General features: G+C 39.1%; 1 protein-coding gene across 1 annotated transcript in view; it reads right to left on the bottom strand.

Annotated features, from left to right (window-relative positions):
• LOC311305794 (uncharacterized protein) overlaps window positions 1–20,777 on the bottom strand; it is a 1,216,100-nt gene that overhangs the window by 1,147,925 nt on the left and 47,398 nt on the right. The window contains exons 17-18 of the mRNA XM_084433664.1: window positions 14,622–14,795; window positions 13,685–13,858 (exon numbers count right to left, since the gene is read on the bottom strand). Of these exons, the coding sequence (XP_084289790.1) occupies window positions 13,685–13,858; window positions 14,622–14,795 (348 nt within the window). The remainder of the gene's footprint in view (window positions 1–13,684; window positions 13,859–14,621; window positions 14,796–20,777) is intronic.

Below are 20,777 nucleotides of genomic sequence, written 5' to 3'. Positions count from 1 at the left end.
ACTTCATGCACACCGAGTTTGGAGGCGAATGGATGAATTTCTTAGGAGGAGTACATCAAATTCCACAGCATGCGTTTCCAAACAACCCATAATAGCCGACTTCCTGTTGGGCTGGCGTAAAAAGTAAAAGTGCGAAAGTTGTTCGGCCCGATGAGATCTATATGTGTACTGAGTTTCATATTATTACATGCAAGCGTGTCTGATTTATGGAGCAAGTTTTCGGACCTCGTTCAAGGGGGCGCTGTTGAGTTTTCGAACACGTTAAGGGCCCCAAAAGTGCCCGAAAGGTTGACAGAAAAATAAGAATAAATATAGCTGCGAGCAGCGATTACGGGCCCAAGCCGGTGGCACCGCAACCCCGGTGCCTTTAGTTACCTAAAGGCACCGGGGTGGTGGTGCCACCGGCTTTGACCCTTCATCGCTGCTCGCAGCTATATTTATTCTTATTCTTAAACCACTTAAGAGGAGTAGCTAAAAACTCAAGAGTCTGACATATCCAAAAAAATCCACATTCAAACCAAAATATCTGACTTCCTTTTGCTCGGAGCTAATGACTGTAAATTAGAAAGTTGTCCGGCTCGGTGAGACCAATATATATACTGATTTTTGTAACTGTTGGTAAAACTAACCCCCCCACTTTTGTCAAAAGCATGTTGAAAGTGACACACTTCCTGCTGCCAGTTGGTGGCACTATAACTTTGACTCACAATAGTTACATCCATCTGATCAGCCTCTTACCACGAACACACTGCTGAAGTTTCATCAAGATCAGTTAATGTATGCAGAAGTTATAACACACTTCCTGTTTCAATTATTCGCCATAAATTCGTTTCCTCACCACGGCCAAACCGTTCGAGATATCAAAAATCCGTCTGCAATTTAGCATCCCCAATGTCTTGACTTCATGCTGACCGAGTTTGGAGGCGAATGGATGAATTTCCTAGGAGGAGTACATCAAATTCCACAGCATGCGTTTCCAAACAACCCATAATAGCCGACTTCCTGTTGGGCTGGCGTAAAACTTAGAGCACGAAAGTTGTTCGGCCCGATGAGATCTATATGTGTACCGAGTTTCATATTATTACATGCAAGCGTGTTTGATTTATGGACATGTGTTCGGATCCCGTTCCAGGGGGTGCTGTTGAGCCCCCCTGCCACGCCCGGGTACCAGCTTCAGCCCGGCCCTGATGGCCGCAGGTTCTGACATGCGTGCAAAGTTTCACGAGTTTTTGAGCATGTTAAGGGCCCCAAAAGTGCCCGAAAGGTTGACAAAAAAATAATAATAAATATATATATATATATAAATATAGCTGCGAGCAGCGATTACGGGCCCAAGCCGGTGGCACCGCAACCCCGGTGCCTTTACCTAAATATATATATATGGCTATAATGAACAGGCTGCGATGTCAAGATTGCAATGCTGGAATGTGTGTGTGTGTGTGTGTGTGTGTGTGTGTGTGTGTGTGTGCATGCATGTGTGTTCATGTTTTTATATCCCGGTGGGGACTTCAACCTGAATGCACACAGACTCATGGGGACTCGTGTCACAGTGGGGACCTAAATAGAGGTCCCCATGGGTAAACAAGCTTAGAAATCATACAGAATGAGTCTTTTTGGAAATGTAAAAATGCAGAAAGTTTTCTGTAATGGGTAGGTTTAGGGGTAGGGTTAGTGTGAGGAGATAGAATATACAGTTTGTAAAGTATAAAAACCATTAAGTCTATGGAGAGTCCCCACAAAGATAGTAAACCGTGTGTGTGTGTGTGTGTGTGTGTGTGTGTGTGTGTGTGTGTGGCGTGGGCGCGATGGAACAGTGGACACATAAAAACATACGTCATTATACAGGACCACATTCAAACTGCAAAGTGTTAACTTATATTTGTGTACTGTCGCAATAAAACACAACATTGTGCTTTTGTAAAATAATTTCAAGCAATCCACCCCCCGAAAGGCGCTAATTTTAAAATTAAACTAAAATGCTCATGGCTGCACGGGCATTCATGGTGCGCATCCACGACAAGGAACGAGCAGAACAGAGTGAACGTTTTTCAGTTTATTCCTACTTCCATAGGAATTCATTTGAAATGCCCGCTCAACCGCTCACCCTGTGGTCTGTGTGAGTCCTAATGCCCCAGTGTAGTGACGGGGACACTATACTGCCAAAAGAGCACCGTCCTTCGGATGAGACGTTAAACCGAGGTCCTGACTCTCTGTGGTCATTAAAAATCCCAGGATGTCCTTCGAAAAAGAGTAAGGGTGTAACCCATGCATCCTGGCCAAATTTGCCCCTTGGCCTCTATCCATCATGGCCTCCTAATCATCCGCATGTACTGATATACTGATTGGCTTCATCACTGTCTCCTCTCCACCAGTAAGCTGGTGTGTGGTGGTCGTTCTGGCGCAATATGGCTGCCGTCGCATCATCCAAGTGGATGCTGCACATTGGTGGTGGTTGAGGAGATTCCCCCCATCTATGTAAAGTGCTTTGAGGTCTCAGAAAAAGCGCTATATAAATGTAACAAATTATTATTATTATTATCAACCACTATCAATGTCAGTGCGGACGAAAATATTTTACTTTCATTTTTAATTTTGCGATTCAAAAGCCCCCAGTGGTGTCACACGTCGATTAACCGGTGGTAAAATATTCTCACCGTCACATACCTAGTATATTTTTATGTAAATACAATAGGCCTACCTGATTTTGAACACAAGAGGGCAGTATAGCCCTATGTATGACTTGACTTTTATGAGACTAAATAGTACAATTACTATTTTTAAACTTATAAATAATTATTAAATTAAAAAAAAAAAAAGAATAAAATGAGTTTGGTTGTGATATTTGTATACTTTTATAGAAATAAATGGTGTATAATTACATTTTTAGAAGATGAGGCTTTTAGTGTTTAATTTTTGTACATTACTTCAGTCCCTCACTATAGCAAAACCATTTGAGATGTTTAATATCCATTCACAATTTAGCATCTTTAATGTATTTTCATCATTTTGAAAAAGTTTGGTGTGAATAAAATAAGCCAGTTTGGAAGAGTAGCTAAAAACTCAGAGTCTGAAATATCCAAAAAATCCACATTCAAACCAAAATATCTGACTTTCTTTTGCTCTGAGCTAATGACTGTTAATTAGAAAGTTGTCCGGCTCGGTGAGACCAATATATATACTCATGTTTGTAACTGTTGGTAAAACTAACCCCCCCACTTTTGTCAAAAGCATGTTGAAAGTGACACACTTCCTGCTGCCAGTTGGTGGCGCTATAACTTTGACTCACAATAGTTACATCCATCTGATCGGCCTCTTACCACAAACACACTGCTGAAGTTTCATCAAGATCAGTTAATGTATGCAGAAGTTATAACACTTCGTGTCTCTCTTTTCTCGCCATAAATTCATTTCCTCGCCACGGCCAAACCGTTCAAGATATCAAAAATCCGTCCGCAATTTAGCATCCTCAATGCCTTGACTTCACGCTGACCGAGATTGGAGACGAATCGATGTATTTCCTAGGAGGAGTACATTAAATTCCACAGCAAGCGTTTCCAAACAACCCTAAATAGCCGACTTCCTGTTGGGCTGGCGTAAAGTTTTTTCAAAGTTTTCGAGCACGTTTAGGGACCCAAAACCCCCAGAAACCTTGAAAAACAAATGAAAAAGTAAAATCTCACTCAACTGACAAATCACCCCCACCCCTCACACACTCCGAGACAGAGAGAGAGAGAAAATTCTCCAAAAAAATCACATTCAAACCAAAATATCTGACTTTCTGTTGCTTTGAGCTATTAAGTGTAAATTAGAAAGTTGTCCGGCTCGATGAGAACAATATGCATACCGATTTTTGTGATTCTAGGAAAAACTAAGCCCCCATTTTTGACTAAAGGTGGCGCTACTGAGCCATTCCACCACGCCCGTTTTTGAAACTTTGCACATGTCTACTGGCTAATAAGTGTGATGTGTCTGTCGAGTTTCATGCAATTTCAAGTATGTTAAGAGTCTCAAAAGCATCAAAAAAGAATAATAAAGTTTGATGCATTGCCACGGCAACAGTATCTAAGATATCAATAATCCTTTCACAGGTCTACATCTGCCGTGTGTCTACATTATACACATAAAGTTTGAAGCAAATCGGATAAAAATAAGAGGGTGATTTCAAAGCATTTTTAAAGTGACACACTTCCTGCTGCCAGTTGGTGGTGCTATAACTTTGACTCACAATAGTCACATCCATCTGATCGGCCTCTTACAACGAACACACTGCTGAAGTTTCATCAAGATCAGTTAATGTATGCAGAAGTTATAACACACTTCCTGTTTTCATTATTCGCCATAAATTCGTTTCCTCGCCACGGCCAAACCGTTCGAGATATCAAAAATCCCCTGGCAATTTTTCATCCTCAATGCCTTGACTTCATGCACACCGAGTTTGGTGGCGATCGGGTGAATTCCCTAGGAGAAGTGTTTCAAATACCAGACCATGCGTTTCCAAACAACCTTTAATAGCTGACTTCCTGTTGTGCTGGCGTAAAAAGTAAAAGTACGAAAGTTGTTCGGCCCGATGAGATCTATATATGAACCGAGTTTCATATTATTACATGCAAGCGTGTCTGATTTATGGACCAAGTTTTTGGACCCCGTTCAAGGGGGCGCTGTTGAGCCCCCCTGCCACGCCCGGGTACCAGCTTCAGCCCGGCCCTGATGGCCGCGGGTTCTGACCTGTGTGCGAAGTTTCAAGAGTTTTCGAGCACGTTAAGGGTCTCAAAAGTGCCCGAAAGGTTGACAGAAAAATAATAATAATAATAATAATAATAATAATTATAGCTGCGAGCAGCGATTACGGGCCCAAGCCGGTGGCACCGCAACCCCGATACCTTTAGTTACCTAAAGGCACCGGGGTGGCGGTGCCGCCGGCTTTGGCCCTTCATCGCTGCTCGCAGCTATATTTATATATATATATATATATATATATATATATATATATATATATATATATATATATTTAATGTATTTTTATCATGTTGAAAAAGTTTGGTGTGAATAAAATAAACCACTTAGGAGGAGTAACTAAAAACTCAGAGTCTGACATATCCAAAAAATCCACATTCAAACCAAAATATCTGACTTCCTGTTGCTCGGAGCTAATGACTGTAAATTAGAAAGTTGTCCGGCTCGATGAGACCAATATGCGTACTGATTTTTGTAACTGTGGGTAAAAGTAACCCCCCCACTTTGGTCAAAAGCATTTTGAAAGTGACACACTTCCTGCTACCAGTTGGTGGCGCTATAACTTTGACTCACAATAGTTACATCCATCTGACCGGCCTCTTACCATGAACACACTGCTGAAGTTTCATCAAGATCAGTTAATGTATGCAGAAGTTATAACACTTCGTGTTTCTCTTTTCTCGCCATAAATTCGTTTCCTCGCCACGGCCAAACCGTTCGAGATATCAAAAATCCGTCCGCAATTTAGCATCCTCAATGTCTTGACTTCATGCTGACCGAGTTTGGTGGGGATCGGATGAATTCTCTAGGATGAGTGTTTCAAATTCCACAGCATGCGTTTTTCAAACAACCCATAATAGCAGACTTCCTGTTGGGCGGAGCTAATAATTTAGAGTGCGGAAGTTGTTCGGCCCGATGAGATCTATATGTGTACCGAGTTTCATATTAATTCATGCAAGCGTGTTTGATATATGGACCAAGTTTTCAGACCGTGTTCAAGGGGGCGCTGTTGAGCCCCCCTGCCACGCCCGGGTACCAGCTTCTGCCCGTCCCTGATGGCAGGGGGTTCTGACTTGTGTGCAAAGTTTCAAGAGTTTTTGAGCACGTTAAGGACCCCAAAAGCCCTTGAAACCTTGATTAACAATATAAAAGCAATAGTCAAATCCCCCCCTCCCCTCACACACACAGAGACACAGAGAGAGGGAGAGAAAATTCTTCAGAAAATCCACATTCAAACCAAAATATCTCTCTTCCTGTTGGTAGGAGATAGTTAATGTCAATTAGAAAGTTGTCCGTCTTGATGAGAACAATACACATACCAAGTTTTGTTGCTGTTGATAAAACTAACCCCCCCACTTATAACTAAAGGTGGCGCTACTGAGCCCCTCACCACACCCATTTCTGAAACTTTGCACATGTCTACGGGCTAATAAATGTGATGTGTCTGTCGAGTTTCATCCAATTTCAAGTATGTTAAGAGTCTCAAAAGCATCAAAAAAGAATATTAAAGTTTGAAGCGTTGCCATGGCAACAGTATTAAAGATATCAAAAATCCTTTCACAGGTCTACATCTGCCGTGTGTTTACATTATACACATAAAGTTTGAAGCAAATCGGGTAAAAATAAGAGGGTGATTTCAAAGAATTTTTAAAGTAACACACTTCCTGCTGCCAGTTGGTGGCGCTATAACTTTGACTCACAATAGTCACATCAATGTGATCGGCCTCTGACAACAAACACACTGCTGAAGTTTCATCAAGATCAGTCAATTTATGCAGAAGTTTTAACACATTTCCTGTTTCTCTTTTCTCGCCATAAATTCGTTTCCTCGCCACGGCCAAACCGTTCGAGATATCAAAAATCCGTCCGCAATTTAGCATCCTCAATGTTTTGACTTCATGCACACCGAGTTTCGAGGGGATTGGATGAATTCTCTAGGAGGAGTATTTCAAATTCCAGAGCGTACGTTTTTCAAACAACCCATAATAGCTGACTTCCTGTTGGGCGGAGCTAATAACATAGAGTGCGGAAGTTGTTCGGCCTGATGAGATCTATATGTGTACCGAGTTTCATACTAATACTTTCTTGTATGTGTCCAAGATTTCAGATTGCATTCTAGGTGGCGCTGTTGAGCACCCCTGCCACGCCCGGGTACCAGCTTCAGCTCGGCCCTAATGGCCGCGGTTTCTGACCGGTGTGCAAAGTTTCATGAGTTTTAGAGCATGTTAAAGGCCCCAAAAGCCCCCGAACCCTTGAACAACAATAATAATAAATATAGCTGCGAGCAGCGATTACGGGCCCAAGCCGGTGGCACCGCAACCCCGATGCCTTTAGTTACCTAAAGGCACCGGGGTGGCGGTGCCGCCGGCTTTGGCCCTTCATCGCTGCTCGCATCTATATTTATATAGATATAGATATATATATATATATATATATATCTTTAATGTATTTTTATCATGTTGAAAAAGTTTGGTGTGAATAAAATAAACCACTTAGGAGGAGTAACTAAAAACTCAGAGTCTGACATATCCAAAAAATCCACATTCAAACCAAAATATCTGACTTCCTGTTGCTCGGAGCTAATGACTGTAAATTAGAAAGTTGTCCGGCTCGATGAGACCAATATGCGTACTGATTTTTTACTGTGGGTAAAAGTAACCCCCCCACTTTTGTCAAAAGCATTTTGAAAGTGACACACTTCCTGCTACCAGTTGGTGGTTCTATAACTTTGACTCACAATAGTTACATCCATCTGACCGGCCTCTTACCATGAACACACTGCTGAAGTTTAATCAAGATCAGTTAATGTGTGCAGAAGTTATACCACTTCGTGTTTCTCTTTTCTCGCCATAAATTCGTTTCCTCGCCACGACCAAACCATTCGAGATATCAAAAATCAGTCCGCAATTTAGCATCCTCAATGTCTTGACTTCATGCGGACCAAGTTTGGAGGCGATTGGATGAATTCTCTAGGAAGAGGACATCAAATTCCACAGCATGCGTTTTTCAAACAAACCATAATAGCCGACTTCCTGTTGAGCTGGCGTAAAACTTAACCAGGGAAAGTTGTCCGGCCCGATGAGATCTATATGTGTACCGAGTTTCATATTAATTCATGCAAGCGTGTTTGATATATGGACCAAGTTTTCAGACCCTGTTCAAGGTGGCGCTGTTGAGCCCCCCTGCCACGCCTGTTTCTAAAACTTTTCACATGTCTACTGGCTAATTAATAAGTGTTATGTGTCTGTCGAGTTTCATCCAATTTGAAGCATGCTAAGAGTCTCAAAAACATCCGAAAAGAATATTAAAGTTTCATGCGTTGCCACGGCAACAGTATCTAAGATATCAATAATCCTTCCACAGGTCTACATCTGCCGTGTGTTTACATTATACACATAAAATTCTGAAGCAAATCGGGTAAAAATAAGAAAGTGACTTCAAAGCATTTTGAAAGTGACAAACTTCCTGCAGCCAGTTGGTGGCGCTATAACTTTGACTCACAATAGTCACATCCATGTGATCGGCCTCTTACAACGAACACACTGCGGAAGTTTCATCAAGATCAGTTAATGTATGCAGAAGTTATAACACACTTCCTGTGTCCCATTATTCGCCATAAATTCGTTTCCTCGTCACGGCCAAACCGTTCGAGATATCAAAAATCTGTTCGCAAGAATTCATCCTCAATGTCTTGACTTCATTCACACTGAGTTTGGTGGCGATCGGATGAATTCCCTAGGAGGAGTATTTCACATTCCATTGTATGCGTTTTCCAAACAACGTATAATAACCGACTTCCTGTTGGGCTTTTGTAAAACTTAGAGCACGAAAGTTGTTCGGCCCGATGAGATCTATATGTGTACTGAGTTTCATATTATTACATGCAAGCGTGTTTGATATATGGACCAAGATTTCGGACCCCATTCCAGGGGGCGCTGTCGAGCCCCCCTGCCACGCCCGGGTACCAGCTTCAGCCCGGCCCTGATGGCCGCGGGTTCTGACCTGTGTGCAAAGTTTCAAGAGTTTTTGAGCATGTTAAGGGCCCTAAAAGTGGCAAAAAGGCAAAAAAAAAAAATAATGAAGAAAAAAAAAATAATCCTTACGAAAACAATAGGGCCTTCGCCCTTTCAGGGCTTGGGCCCTAATAATAAATAATCCTACTGGAAACAATAGGGCCTTCGCCCTTTCAGGGCTTGGGCCCTAATAATCCTACCGGAAACAATAGGGCCTTCGCCCTTTCAGGGCTTGGGCCCTAATTAAGTTTGAAAACCCATCGCACATTTCAAGGTATAGTTTATTTAACAGGCGTTTTTCTTTGCCTCTCTCTCGCGCTGGATCTTTTTATAGTAAGTTTCTTTTGTCTCCCACTGCGCGCGCCGGGTCTTTCTCGAAAAAACACTTCTGGGTAAAAACACACCATACAGCTGATAATACTGTATATGCCACTGCGTGTCATCCACACAAATCACGAAAGAAAAAACTGTAACAAACAGCCTTTGTTGCTTCAAAGATACAGCATGCCTTGCTGAATTTACCTTCGGCTACAATAAAACGAGGTTGATCGCGAATTAAAGAGCTCTGTATCTGCTAAATTGAAATTGTGTGTGGAAAACCTTTAAATACAATCAATAAAACTACAATATTTATAATTTAATAAGATATAGGGCCCACATATGGACTTTTGGAGATTTTGAGATTTATCCTTAAAAGAATGTTGCCTTTGCCTGCTCATCAGGCTGGCTATCCGACACTCTCCATATGAAAGACGGAACATTAACACCTCTTGTCCTGCACCCCCACGATAAAGCAACTGCCTTCTCCAAACCCCCCACAGGCTGTCTGAGTTTGCAAAACAAAACAAAGAGTTTGCCACTCGTCGTGGTGTGCCAAAACACTTAATTATAAACTTCAACATTTCATTCAAAACAATCTCAAAACGCACTGTGACATTTTGAAAAGCCGTGCATGCATTACGGCCACTGGAACCATGAACGCAACAGAATACTGGTTCTGATTTTATTGTTTGTCGTTTAAACGTGCCTGTTGCATATCTTTATTTTATATATTTTATGTGGTCTATTGAATTAGCATTAATATATAGGCCTATATTTTTTTTAACAGAACTGCTTTTGAAATTACGATTGGAATTATTAGAAGTAAAGTCATTGTATAATAGCCTATTTGTTCCTTGGTGTAAAATGGAAATGCATGGTAATTTTATTTTATAAATTGGCTATAAGCAAAAAACTATGGTGTAACAGAGTTTTAGAACTAGACAAATCTCTCTGCATCAATAATAGGCTATAAAATGCATTAATAGGCTAATATAAATATTTCAGTAGTCCAAGTTGGCTCGGGATTTGAACCCGTGTCATCTTAATGATCGTAACGTAAGTTCTACCACTCGGCCATGACTTTACTCGTCGCGAAATCCCCAAACGTTCCAATGTGTATTCGCTCACATGAGCGAGAAGCGCTCTTCATTCAAATGAACGCGCCGCCGCATTTGTTGAACACTAATTCAACATGCCAGAATAAAACCTGGCTTTAGAACAATGCATAGCGCCACTCGTCGTGGTGTGCCAAAATACTTAATTATAAACTTCAACATTGCATTCAAAACAATCTCAAAACGCTTTGTGACATTTTGAAAAGCCGTGCATGCATTACGGCCACTGGAACCATGAACGCAACAGAATACTGGTTCTGATTTTATTGTTTGTCATTTAAACGTGCCTGTTGCATATCTTTATTTTATATATTTTATGTGGTCTATTGAATTAGCATTGATATATATATATATATATATATATATATATATATATATATATATATATATATACAGTATATATATATATATATATATATATATATATATATATATATATATATATATATATTAGTGGTGGGCCGTTATCGGCGTTAACGTGCTGCGTTAACGTGAGACAATTATCGGGCGATAAAAATCATATAAAGAGCTCTGTATCTGCTAAATTGAAATTGTGTGTGGAAAACCTTTAAATACAATCAATAAAACTACAATATTTATAATTTAATAAGATATAGGGCCCACATATGGACTTTTGGAGATTTTGAGATTTATCCTTAAAAGAATGTTGCCTTTGCCTGCTCATCAGGCTGGCTATCCGACACTCTCCATATGAAAGACGGAACATTAACACCTCTTGTCCTGCACCCCCATGATAAAGCAACTGCCTTCTCCAAACCCCCCACAGGCTGTCTGAGTTTGCAAAACAAAACAAAGAGTTTGCCACTTGTCGTGGTGTGCCAAAACACTTAATTATAAACTTCAACATTTCATTCAAAACAATCTCAAAACGCACTGTGACATTTTGAAAAGCCGTGCATGCATTACGGCCACTGGAACCATGAACGCAACAGAATACTGGTTCTGATTTTATTGTTTGTCGTTTAAACGTGCCTGTTGCATATCTTTATTTTATATATTTTATGTGGTCTATTGAATTAGCATTAATATATAGGCCTATATTTTTTTTAACAGAACTGCTTTTGAAATTACGATTGGAATTATTAGAAGTAAAGTCATTGTATAATAGCCTATTTGTTCCTTGGTGTAAAATGGAAATGCATGGTAATTTTATTTTATAAATTGGCTATAAGCAAAAAACTATGGTGTAACAGAGTTTTAGAACTAGACAAATCTCTCTGCATCAATAATAGGCTATAAAATGCATTAATAGGCTAATATAAATATTTCAGTAGTCCAAGTTGGCTCGGGATTTGAACCCGTGTCATCTTAATGATCGTAACGTAAGTTCTACCACTCGGCCATGACTTTACTCGTCGCGAAATCTCCAAACGTTCCAATGTGTATTCGCTCACATGAGCGAGAAGCGCTCTTCATTCAAATGAACGCGCCGCCGCATTTGTTGAACACTAATTCAACATGCCAGAATAAAACCTGGCTTTAGAACAATGCATAGCGCCACTCGTCGTGGTGTGCCAAAATACTTAATTATAAACTTCAACATTGCATTCAAAACAATCTCAAAACGCTTTGTGACATTTTGAAAAGCCGTGCATGCATTACGGCCACTGGAACCATGAACGCAACAGAATACTGGTTCTGATTTTATTGTTTGTCATTTAAACGTGCCTGTTGCATATCTTTATTTTATATATTTTATGTGGTCTATTGAATTAGCATTGATATATATATATATATATATATATATATATATATATATATATATATATACAGTATATATATATATATATATATATATATATATATATATATATATATATATATATATATATATATATTAGTGGTGGGCCGTTATCGGCGTTAACGTGCTGCGTTAACGTGAGACAATTATCGGGCGATAAAAAAAATATCGCCGTTAATCTATTCTCAAAGTTGGGTTGGGAGCTGGGTCTATGCAAGCTATGATGACTTTCACCTTGATATTTTAGCGCGGATTCGGTTTGGTGTTCGGTACGCATTTTCAAACCGAACGGTTCATTGGACCATTTTTCCTGCCGACCAAAATTTCGTTATTTCAAATGTAGGCGGGTTGCGCGTGGCAAGCGCGCTCATAATGTAAGAGACAATTGTCCGACATCAAATGGAAAACGTAATGTAAGCGGAACGAAACTGAGCTACTCGTTATTGTGTGGTTGACGGACCGTTGTTTATCAGTTTGGACCAAAGCAGCGCGAGCCGATCGTTATCATGCGACACTGTTACTACACAGCACTAAGAGATCCAGTAAATAAATCATTTGAATTCGCCACTGAAGTAATAACATTGCTGCGAGAGATACAGATGTGGCCTTTAAAAATGCGCGTCTCAGAGAGAAGAATGCCGCGAGCACTTCCGAAATTCTGCGGGATCCGGCAGAAGGGGGATTAGGTGTTGGACGCAGGAAATACTAAAACCTGTAGATGGCAGTCGTGTTTCATGTGGCCATACTGACGACAATACTGTATGTGTGCTCGACTTCATTCTGAGCATACTGTATGATATTGAAGTAACATACAGTATCATACAGTATGATATTGAAGTAACATGACAGGGATTCTCGGTGCTTTGGCAGTACTTTGATGTCATACACATGCAGGCTTTTTGGCAAGCATTTGGTTGGCAAAGTTTTCTTTTGTCAGTTACATAAACAGTCACATATTTTTCATAAAAATCTGACTCAAACGCGCATCATTTGTCTTATTTTTCTTCTTCTGTGTACTTACAGTAGAAGAGACGTGATGTATGATAGCTGAGTCTTATAACATAATAATTCGCGAAGACCTTTGAAGAGACCGAGAGCATTTGCGCAATATCATTATCTAATTTTACATTTAGTTCCTTTTTGCATCTTAACGTTTTAAATAGCATTAAGATGGTTGTAATGCGCTTTTCTGCATTACTGTACAGTGCTTTTTATATTATCATGTTTCCCTTTACATGGTATGAAACACATAAGCGTCGATTTCGGTGGGGACGGTGGGTACGCGTACCCACCAGATCTCGTCATGGGTCATTTTTTTACCCACCACTTTTAACTTCTGTCCATAATAATTTGACTTTGTTTGATTTTTTTAACCGTTTTCAGTGGTTATGAGGAGCAACCAAGCAACCGAAAGCACTTGCAGAATTCTGCGAGACTGTGCGAGACGAATTGCCGAATGCCGCGGTGAGAAAACGCACGTTTTTAAAGGCCACATCTGTAGTGAGAAAAACTCACATTTCTCTGTTATTAACGGATCAAACAGCGCGTGGAAGCCAGGAAGAAACATTGTGCCATGAATGAACTATCCAGTGTCCACAGATCAGCATTATTCACCATGGATTTACTGTAGATTAGATCACAAAATACTCAGTTTGCACAAATACAATGTTAAAGTGTTTTAGTTTAAACTGTTGAAGTGATTTTAAGCATTTTGATTCTTGTATGTGAATGTGACTGACCTCAATCTCTCCAGTTTACAGTGTGAATCCTTCAGTACGGCACATAAGTGCTTCACTCCAGAGTCTCCTAGTTCATTCCAGCTCAGGTCCAGCTCTCTCAGGTGTGACGGGTTTGATTTCAGAGCTGAAGTCAGGATGAGACTCTGTTTCTCTGTAATACTGCAATCACTCAGACTGAAGACAGAAAGAGAAAATGACTCAGATCTATGATGATCAACTAACGTGTTCATCTTCATCCAGCAGACTTTTATTCTGCTGAGCGGAGCTGAGGAAGAATTGATGACGGGACAGTTTGATCTTCGGCTGACAAATCAGAGGAAAGGAGCATTTCATTCCCGCATATACGTGTAGAAATCAAATATTCAAGCTGTTTATAAATGTTTCTACCTGAGAACGAAAAGTGAAAAATCAAGCTGAATACTTGTTTTTATTTTTTTGAAAAAATCAAAAGACGAAAAAGGAAGTGTTTTCTCGTTTTTCTATTTTCAATATTAAATCAAAAGACGAATGAACACACGACACGGTCCGTGTATCATCTGATCATTTCATTTCCTGTTTGGAATGGAATAACGAGAAATGAAAAGACGGATCGTTTATTCGGTGTTTCGTTTAGTTTAATAAACAGAAAATGATATTTTGGCTCGATTTCTAATTTTTCGTTTGTGGTTTACAAATCGGTTTATGGCTTTGATATTTCGTTTGCACATGTGGGCGGCGCTGAAACGCCCCTTTCATCTGATTGGTCAAACAGCTTCGTCTTCAGTACAGCCAGAATAAGAGTCCGAACGGCACACTCACATCCCACTTTAACCCCCTGTGAGCAATAGGGGAAACCCAGAAAGTGCACTGCTATAAACAATGAAACATAAGCCCTGCTGTCTTCAAATAAACAAACTTCAGTCACAGTGAAATTGCTGTACAGTTTAATGATACTAACTGTAGTTTCTCCAGCTTGAATTGTGGGTTCATCAGTAGATCACTGAGGTTTTTCACTCCAGAGTCTCCTAGTTTATTCCAGCTCAGGTCCAGCTCTCTCAGGTGTGACGGGTTTGATTTCAGAGCTGAAGTCAGGATGAGACTCTGTTCCTCTGTAATTCTGCATCTATTCAGACTGAAGACAGAAAGAGAAAATGACTCAGATCTATGATGATCAACTAACGTGTTCATCTTCATCCAGCAGACTTTTGCTGACAAATAAACAGGGATATCAAGGTAAAGGTAACATGGAGAAAGACAACATATTGTTCATTTAAATATACTACCAACATTGTAACAATACAAAGGTTGAAATTACTATTACTATTATTAAGTATTAACCCCCTGAGGCCGGCTATCGCGTTTTTTTCCTTATCAGTCCAAAAAAAAATCGAAATACTAATATTAATTTTTATCTTATAAGCTTGTGCTGTACATCAATCGATCCTGTTTAGTGTGTATTTTTTTTGTGTATACTCATGATAAAAACAAAGTGTTGTGCTTTTCGCCAAATAAAGAAAAATAAACATGATGCGAGTTCTGCCTACTCTCCGTCAGTGAAGTCAATTCTGAAACGCGTCCGAAAATGAACCATAACTCAGCAAATACTCAGTCAAACAGGCATACAGACACACAGGCATGAAGTTTGAATTCTCTTCTTTTAAATGAAGTAAGTTTTATAAAAAACAAATATTCACAGTTTATGTAATATGTATGTAAAGAGAGAGATGTCAGTCATTCTCATCTCAGCTAATTAAGTTTTAATGTAACTCCGCCCACGGAGACCGCGCTATACAAACGCAAATGTGAGGCGATCCATACAAACCTGTGAAACGCCCACTTCAGCTGGATAAGGCCGGTGACACACTGGATGCGTGGCGAGTCTCAGCTGCGTGGCGTGTCCGTTTTTATTTCGGCTCCCATGTTAACAGTTTAGAGTTTGCACACTGCCTGTGTGAGACGCGCGTCTCAGGCGTGGCATCGCCACGTGGAAAACGCGTGCATGCTCGAAATAGAACCGACGCCTATTTTTCACGCCACACGCAAGCATCTTGGAAGCGTTTCCATGCAAAATTGAATAGGAAAATCTGTTTGTCATTTTGACACAAATACATATTAATAAATGTCATTTTGATGTTTAAAAGTGTCTAGGTTTTGACATAAATGCAAATATAAATGTAATTTTAAAAAATATTATCGATTTTCAAATACTGCTGTATTGAATGAACAGCTTTTAGCAAACTCTATTGCTATACTGAGATGAGGAATATATACTGTATGTGTTTTGTCAAAAATAAAGTCATCAACTAACTAATGAATCCTTTACTTTGAATTACGTATGATAAAATGTATACTTTAGTTTTGAAAGACGTTGAATAGTTTTGAATAGATTGTAAAGTTTTTACTGTACAATAGACTGCCACATCAAATATGCTTTTGTTTGCCAATTTTGCTTATATGTTAAATATAGTATGTTTTGTAAAAAATAAAGTCATCAAATAATACGTTTTGTATACTTTAGTTTTTAAAAAGAAAGATTACACTTGAATTGTTGTTGTAATTGTAACCTTTTTAATAAAAAATATATATTTACAAGGTAGATGTAAACAAACTATTAAAAGGTAAATATATTTTTTTTTCTTTAAATAAAAACTAAAATAAAAATTCCAAAACTGAAAATACAGTATGAGAATTAACTGCACAATTACTAGATGTTTACCTTGGATATTATACAATTTGCAAGCACAATTTGTGAAAAAAATAAAATAAATTGCGATGCTTCCAACTGTGAACCAATTTGGTAGTACCGTATTTTCCGCACTATAAGGCGCACTTAAAAGCCTTTAATTTTTTCAAAAAACGACAGTGCGCCTTATAATCCGGAGCGCCTTATATATGGATCTGGCGCCTTATGTTAACGTCTGTTAAACAACCGCTGACTTAAACCTTGTTAATACTTTCGCCTGGCACCGGAGCGCGAGCCTCCGCTGACTGCGCGCGCAACTCCCCAAACAGACGAGGCATTTATACTTGACGCAACTGTTTTGTTTTAGACTGAACACCAGACCATACAACTGATTTAGACGCGCAAACTGGGTGCCGGTGTGATGAGATGTACTAATATCCGTCTGCTCGGGCAGATTCGGCTCAAAGTCGTGCATCTTCGGATGCGGAGGCGCGCGCGCTGTTAAGCCGAATCTGCCCGAGCAGACGGATATTAGTTTTTTTATTACCTTCGCGCTCATGCGGACGCGTCGAGTATAAACAATGTATCTTGGTTTACATTTGGACTTTGGATGTGATCTTAGGCTTGAAAAGGTTGGTGACCACTGCATAACGCAAACCCAGTCAAACGTTTGACTGCAGTATCTTCTATTCTATGCGCCTTATAATCCGGTGCGCCCTATATATGAAAACAGTTCTAAAATAGGCCATTCATTGAAGGTGCGCCTTATAATCCGGTGTGCCTTATAGTGCGGAAAATACGGTATATATATATATATATATATATATATATAAAGCCTCTAAATGCCATCTGAAATTTTCTTCTAGAATGATCATTTTTATGAAGCTTGTATGTTTAAGTTAGCTATAGGTGACACACCTGAATGAATGGCTCATTAAGTATGCAGGGGCATTGTCTCATCAGGTGTGAACTACTAAATATGCATGATCGTTTATGCCCCATCCGCATATTGGCTTTCCAAACTAAAAGTGTTTCACAAAACTTAAATCAAGGTATCGTTTTATGTGAATGATTAGGCAGGATGATTTTCACATCATTTTGAAGAAAAAACTCTAGGCGACAACATCAATTACCGTAAAACTTCAAATAATAGCCGAGTCCCAAATAGACGCCTGTCTCTTTTAAACGCCTGGTGTGACGACAGGTTTGGGTAAATAAAGGCCGGTCTCAAATAGAGGCCTGGTCTGTTTTTTAGTATCGGGTTGTATTTGATCTTCTAAAACCCGTCAGATCGTCTGTTCTATGTTTTGATTAGATTTCACGTGACAGACGCAACCGTTCATGAACGACTCATCACTATTCGCGCGCGCGTGTGTGTGAAGGAGAAAGAGGAGATAATATATTTCATTAACTTCGGGATGTTATCCTTAGGTATGTGTATGGGCTGAAATATGTGCCACCATAAACTGAATTTGAATCAATTATATTTGAATTTGAATTGCTAAACTTGAATAATTGCATTGGAAAACTGAATTTGAATCACATAATTTGAAATTGTATTGTTTAATTTGAATAATTGCATTGAAAAACTGAATTTGAATTGTATAATTTGAAATTGAATTTATTTGTTTGGAACTGAAGTCCAATACAATTTGATCCTCACTGAAAATTCAACTCTCTTTATATCCTCACATTCAGTTCCCACAATTCAGATTCAGATTACCAAATTCAGTTTCAAATTACTGTGACAGACATCCGGGTAGTTGGAGGATGAAGGAAGAGCAATCGAGCGCAGATCGATAGATAGAGTTATCCCTTATATACAGTATATATCTGCCTGAATCAGCCTGAAGCCTATAACTATATACTGTATAGTTATAGTTATAGGCTTCAGGCTGATAAATATATATATATATATATTTATACATAAGGGATAATGTATATAGCGAGGCGGTTGTTATAGCGAATAACAACCCCGACAGGTCTTGAATCAGCTTGAAGGGGTTGTTATTCGCTATAACAACCGCCTCGCTATATACATTATCCCGCTTATTACATGGCTACCTACAATATAAATAAATAATTTGACACAAATTATTGATTTAAAAAGGAGTTTATTGATTTAAAAAGATTGTATTGCTTCCGCTAAAGAAAATAGTCCGTTCCGCGTCCATAGCAACGCTCTGTTTTTCATGGCAACGGTGTGATATACTTCGCACATTGGAATTCAACCAAGCCATGTAATAAGTATATCACACCGTTGCCATGAAAAACAGAGCGTTGCTATGGACGCGGAATGGACTATTTTCTCCAGCAAAAGAAAACTCAACTATTTCCTCCAGCAGCGTTGTGTCGGTTTTGGCTCACAGGAAGCGGGCAGTAAGTCTCTAGATCCTGCAGCCGCAGACAAACTCTGCTGCCCCACTGTAGTTTCTCTCCGTCCGCCGGCCACCGGCAAAGGCAGTGGAACTTCCCGCCGAAATATACGTACTCCCGATCACCACTATGTCTTTGGCCGGTCCCATCTGGATCAGCGGGGACCGGTGCAGCAGCGAGGTGAAGCTGTGTTCCTGCCCGGGAGAAGAGACGCTGCCGCGGGCCACGGAGAGAGAGAGGCCATAGGTTTCATTCTCACCTGTGAAATGTTATCCCTTGCTGTTATTTTTTATTTTTATTTTTTTCCATTTCTTTCGTTCTAACATCAATAACAGCACAACAGTCTGGCATATTAGTGCTGAGTGATGATCCTGCAACACTGAAGTCTATCTCATAGATATAACATGAGATATAAACAGTCTATCTATCGATATCGATCTGCACTCGATTGCTCTTCCTTCATCCTCCAACTACCCGGATGTCTGTCACAGTAACTTGAAACTGAATTTGGTGATCTGAATCTGAATTGTGGGAACTGAATGTGAGGATATAAAGAGAGTTGAATTTTCAGTGAGGATCAAATTGTATTGGACTTCAGTTCCAAACAAATAAATTCAATTTCAAATTATACAATTCAGATTCAGTTTTTCAATGCAATTATTCAAATTAAACAATACAATTTCAAATTATGTGATTCAAATTCAGTTTTCCAATGCAATTATTCAAGTTTAGCAATTCAAATTCAAATATAAATTATTCAAATTCAGTTTCTGGTGGCACATATTTCAGCCCATATATGTGGCCTGACAGTAGCTTCTGATGGAAGCGAGGATCACCTTATCCATTGTTTCAAAGAGGGAGAGCAGTGCGCATCTGGGCGGGAGCTGTTAGTGCAAGCAAGGCAGGCAGAGTTAGCGGAGGCTGGAGAGGGAGAAGTGGAGGAGAGCGACGAGGAGGAATTCGCCAATGAACTTGTAATTGAGGATCGCGGGGATGATGATAGTGATGAATAGAGTAATTTTCTATCACATGATTGCAGTTGTTTTACAGGGTAGCCTTCATTCTTTCTTGTTGATGTGTTTCGGGCAACAAGTTCATATGCTCGATGGATTTTAGCGGCTGTCACATCGTTTCGTTTTTTATGTTTTTTTTTTTTTTATGCTGCCGAAAGCCAAAGACATTTATTACATTAAATGATTTTGTTAAACACATTTGAATTAATTATAAATAAAACATAATATAATGTGGTAACCTCCTACTGTCATGCTTGAACATCTCAACACTAAATTAAAGGCCTGTCTCTTATAGACGCCTGTCTCAAATACAAGCCGGTGCAGTTCGGCGATTTGGGTAAATAGAAGCCCGGGCTATTATTTGAAGTTTTACGGTAGTCAAAAGTCTTATTGACACATATTTAGTATGTGTTTTGTGGCCTTATTTCAGAAACTTTCATTTTTAGTTTTTTCAATAACCATGCATAAACATTATTCTCTCAAAAATTAAAACAGTAGGGGAGAGCGGGCACAAAGTAACGCTTTTTGACTTTCTCAGTTTGTGTAAATCTACTTATGGTTCAGAGTATTTATTTTTTCCCACATTAATTTCCCACATGTCTAGTACAATTATGTGTTTTTGTTTTATTAATACAGTATATACTTTTTTCTTGATATACCCCGAAAGAATGGAAGTGAAATGTGACAACATGCCCCATAGGAGGGGTACATTGTAACATGTGTGGGGCACATTGTAACATAACATGACAGCTTAAAATGTTATCTGATCTAATAAAAAAAATATACAAAACAAACTAAAATATTTTCTAAATAAAATACAATTAAAAAACTTTATTCATATAAAATAATGGCAATTTTTAATAATTAAATATAAACTCATTTTTGAGTTTTGACTACGAACACATGAAAACAGAGCTATACAACATAGTTCAAAACAAATAAATAATTAGTAATTTCTGAATATTGACTCTCAGGCTTTATTTACCTTTTTGTCACGTTTTCTCAATAGAATAAATAAAAGTATAGAATATAATAGCATATT

This window comes from Rutilus rutilus, assembly GCF_951802725.1.
Source record: "Rutilus rutilus genome assembly, chromosome: 1".
Classification (NCBI taxonomy): Eukaryota; Metazoa; Chordata; class Actinopteri; order Cypriniformes; family Leuciscidae; genus Rutilus; species Rutilus rutilus.
This window is presented reverse-complemented; position numbering and strand designations above follow the sequence as displayed.